This window comes from Equus przewalskii, chromosome X (assembly GCF_037783145.1).
Source record: "Equus przewalskii isolate Varuska chromosome X, EquPr2, whole genome shotgun sequence".
Lineage (NCBI taxonomy): Eukaryota > Metazoa > Chordata > Mammalia > Perissodactyla > Equidae > Equus > Equus przewalskii.
In genome coordinates this window covers 113,566,374-113,570,928 of record NC_091863.1, presented here as the reverse complement: position 1 = coordinate 113,570,928, position 4,555 = coordinate 113,566,374, and the positions used below count along the sequence as shown (strand labels likewise).

General features: G+C 35.7%; 1 protein-coding gene across 1 annotated transcript; it reads right to left on the bottom strand.

Annotated features, from left to right (window-relative positions):
- Positions 1-2,375: 2,375 nt before the first annotated feature.
- Positions 2,376-2,735, bottom strand: LOC139080881 (putative CENPB DNA-binding domain-containing protein 1). The gene has a single exon (XM_070603373.1). It carries the CDS (start codon positions 2,733-2,735, stop codon positions 2,376-2,378), a length of 360 nt encoding a protein of 119 aa, XP_070459474.1.
- Positions 2,736-4,555: the final 1,820 nt, after the last annotated feature.

Sequence of the window (4,555 nt, the reverse complement as noted above, 5' to 3'; positions counted from 1 at the left end):
TAGCAGGGCACTTCAATACCCCACTTTCAACAACGGATAAATCATTCAGACAGAAAATCCATGAAGAAATATAGGACCTAATCTACGTGTTAGACTAGATCTACCTAACAGACATGTAAAACATTCCATCCAGCAGCAGCAGAATACACATTCTTCTCAAGCACACACGGAACATTCTCTAGGAGAGATCATATGTTAGGTCACAAAACGAGTCTTAATAAATTTTAAAAGATTGAAATCATATCAAGCATCTTTTCTGTGATACCACAGGGTATCATTTATATGTGGAATCTAAAAACAAAAGTCAAATTCATAGAAACAGAGAGTAGAAAAGTGGTTGCCAGCGGTGAGAAGGCGTGAAAGAAATCAGGAGAGGTTGAGAAAAGGGTACAAACTTTCAGTAATAAGATGAAATTGTAAGGATATAATGTATAACCTGGTGACTATTGTTGACAACATTGTATGGCATAATTGAAATTTTCCAAGAGAATAGAACTAAATGTTTTCATATACACATACAAAAGGTAAATATGTGAGGTGATAGATGTGTTAATTAACTCGATGGGAGCATTCCTTTCACAATGTTTATGTCTATCAAATCATCATATTGTACACTTTAAATATCTTACAATTTTGTCAATTACACCTCAATAAATCTGGAGGGGAAGAAAATTTGAACAAAAGAATAGAAATTTGAATAGAGGAATGAATAAATAAAGTGAAGTATATCCATAATATGGAAAAATATGCAGAAGTTTAAAAAATGAGGTTATATATCCTAACATGGTTTGTTACCCCAAATATATGATATATTGTGTTTTTAAATTAAAAAACCCACAGAAAACACTTTTTATTTTCTACATTGTGTGTATGTGTGTATGTATCCATATTTGTTTACATTTTATTCCTTGAAAAAACCAATAACACTGTTTTTGTTATTCTTGTGGGTTTTGCTTCCTGGAATAGCTTTACCTCACTTGTTCATCCTTCACTTCTTGCCTCAAAACCTGTATCATTGGAAGACCTACCCTGGCAACATATAATAAGGTAAGATCCTATTTACTGCTATTATTCTCTAGTCTTTTGGCTTTTGGTCTTTATAGCACTCATGTTTAGGAGTTTTAATAATTTTGTTTTCCTTTTTTTTATGTGTTTCTCCTAAGTGAAAGGTAACAGGAAGACAGAACTGTGTCCTTAACTGTAAACACCTAGCGATCCCGCACACGTATCAGCTTCAGAAGACAGGTGCCATATCTCTTCTCAGTCTTCCCCCTCCAGATCACACAGCCCCAATTCCTTTGATAATTTCTGAAAATGATTCTACTCTGAATAGTCTTCATCTTTTATTATTCCTCTTAAACCTTTGTGCCCCCCCAAAACTGAGTAGATTGCTAATTACTGTTGAGCAAGTAAATTTACTCTCTCTCTCATTTTACACAAAATACTCTTCTTTATGCAGCCTAAGATAGCATTTGTTCTTTGAGAAAATGACTTGAATTATACTGTGACTCATGCTGAGTTTACCATTGACATTAAAAACAGATGTCTTCTACAAGTGCTACTGCAAAATTATGCCTCCCAACATGCATGTGTGTATTGGGTTTTGATCCCAAGGGTGTAGAGTTACATCAATTTATATTAAATTTCATTTTGATATATTAGTCCACCATCTCAGCCTTTCAATATATTTTTGGATTCTGATTCATTCATCTAAACTACAGTTATGCACGGCTTAACAATCAGGTAGTAGGCCTTAAAAGCTGCTATAACTCCTTGATCCATTGGTTGGATCAAAGTGGTGGTGTTTTGAGGGAGAAACACTGCTCTGATATTGGGATGAAGACCTCCAATAAAAGGAGAATGTCAGGGACCATTATTGACAATAAGCAAAATCTTGAAAGGTATGTTATTCTCCAAACAGTATTTCTTCATTTTGCTGGCATAGCACTTTATAAGGACATCTTGGAAGAGGAGCTGAGTCATCCCTGACTTCTTATTGCTCCTGTAGTACAGTGGCAGTGTGTGCTTACTGATATACCTGAAGGCTCTGGGGATCTCACTGTGCCAGATCACAAAGGGTTTCAATTTGTAGCCTGCAACATTGCTCCCAAGCAAGACTGTTATCCTGTCCTTAAAAGACTTGAAATCCGGCATTGACTTGGTCTCCTTATGGACGAAAGTCTTTTCAGGCATCTGTTTCCAGAATAGGCAGATTTCATACATATATTGAATAATTGCCCTGGCAAGTAATTTTCTTCTACAATCAGCTTATCTAAAGTTTCCAAAAATTCTTCAGCTGCCTTCACATCAGCACTCACAGACTCACCACTCACTTTCACACTATGGGATGAATAACAATTCTTGAGTTGTTTAAATCACCCAGAGCTAGCAGTAAATTTAACATTGTAGTCAGGTCCAGCCTTTTCTTTTAACACTGCAAACAAACATTTTGCTTTGGCCATGATCGTCATGGTGCTGACAGAGATATGCTTCTGTGTCTGGTCTTGAATCCAGGTCATTAGAAGTTTCTCCATGTCTGATAGTGTCCCTTGAATTTTTGTTAGTCTCGTTGCCTTCAATGAAGCAGATCCTTTAGCAGTTTCCATGACTTTGTTATTGTTATTCAAGAACGTAGCTATGGTGGAATGGGATATACCTGACTGGCGAGCAAATACCATCACCCATTTTCCACCTTTATAGTCCTTAGTGACTTTTAATTTCTTTTCCAGGTCCATCACTCAACTTGGCCTCTTACTGGCAACATTAGCAGTGAATTTTGTATGCTTAGGGGTCACGATGAAGAAAACAATGAAAACAACATGAGATTAAGTCAAGTACAAAAGATAATGATACAATCAAGAGATGCAATAAACATGAGATGTATGAGGTGCTGCCAGCATAGCACAACATACTGTTTTGTAGCAAACCTTTTTTATATAAGTAGAAAGAGTACACTCTAAAATAATGATAAAAAGTATACTATAGTAAACACATAAAGAAGTAACATAGTCACTTATTATCACTATCAAGTATTATCTACTGTACATAATTATATGTGCTATATGTACAACTGGCAGTGCAGTAGGTTTGTTTACATTAGCATCACCACAAACACCTGAGTGATGCGGTGCCCTATGATGTTATGACGGCTGCAATGTCACTAGGCGATAGGAATTTTTCAGCTCCATTATAATCTTATGGGGCCACCATTGCATATGTGGTCCATCATTGACCAAATTATCATTATATGGCACATGAATGTAGAGTCATACATCGCTTAACGACAGGGATGTGTTCTGAGAAATGTGTCGTTAGGTGATTCCGTCATTGTGAGAACATCACAGAGTGTACTTACACAAACCTGGATAGTATAGCCAACTACACACCTAGGCTATATGGGACTAATCTTATGGGACCACCATCATATACGCAGTCCATCATTAACTAAAACATCTTTATGCAGTACATGACTGTAGTTGTTGTCTTTTACAACTCTATATTATTGAGCAAATACTCAACCTCTTTATCTAAATCACTGATAATAATGATAATCAGGACAGAGCTTGGGCTAGAGTCCTCTGACATCCCATGAGAACCCTCTCTCCAGCAGAACTACAACATAGTCAGGTATATTCAACCAGGTTGAAATCCAGTCACGCTTATACTTTTTCATGTTGTCTACAAAGATACAATGAGAAATCTTTTCCAAATGAGATTCGTATGTATTTTGTTTGTTGTATAAACCTCATATAAAAGGCTATTGACCTATCTTATAATAAACATAATAAAAATGATAATAATAGTTTACATTTATTTAGTACTTAATATATGCTATGCAATATGCTAAGCATTTTATATACAATATTTCTTTTAATCCTCCCCCAAACCTGAAAGATAAGCATTATTTTTACATTTTGTAAATGGAAAAACTGAGGTTCAAAGAAATTAAGTCAGAAGAAATTATAATTACTCTGAAATAACTTATCATTGTGAATTCAAAGAAGTTTTCATTGTTTGCAAGCTGAGTATATTTACACTCTTACAGCAATAATATTTTGCCATGTAGCATATTCTCAAAACAATTTGAAAGTCAAAATAATACTTCCTGAAACAAGTGTTATTCACATTTAAATATCAAATTGGTAAGGAGTAAGATCATGAAACATGTCAACACTGTTAAAGGAGCTCTGGTGCTGCCTCATCCTGGAGGAAATTTCTTGACATTTGTGAAAGCCCATAAAAAATTTACCACTCAGCTACCTCAGGAGTTCTCGTGAGAAATCCATAGCCCATCCTAATGTAAGGTTTATGATTCCATGAAGCAGATGTTCTCTCACCACAAGACTTGAATTCAAATCTTATCTCCTTCTGCTATTTACTGTCACCAGCTCAGGTTTTTTAAGGGCAACCTCTTTCTCATTGGCTATCAGAACAGAGAGCTCTATCCATGGTTTATCGATCCATGCAAAGCAAAGGGACAAGCTCCAGTTGGAATGTAAGAAAAGTTTGAGGACTGAGCCAAGTAGAACTAACAGGAATTGTCCTTTAAGAGCAT

What these genes read in the sequence shown, in the direction of transcription:
- LOC139080881 (XM_070603373.1), bottom strand. Translation starts at nt 2,735, where the DNA reads ATGGACCTGGAAAAGAAATTAAAAGTCACTAAGGACTATAAAGGTGGA.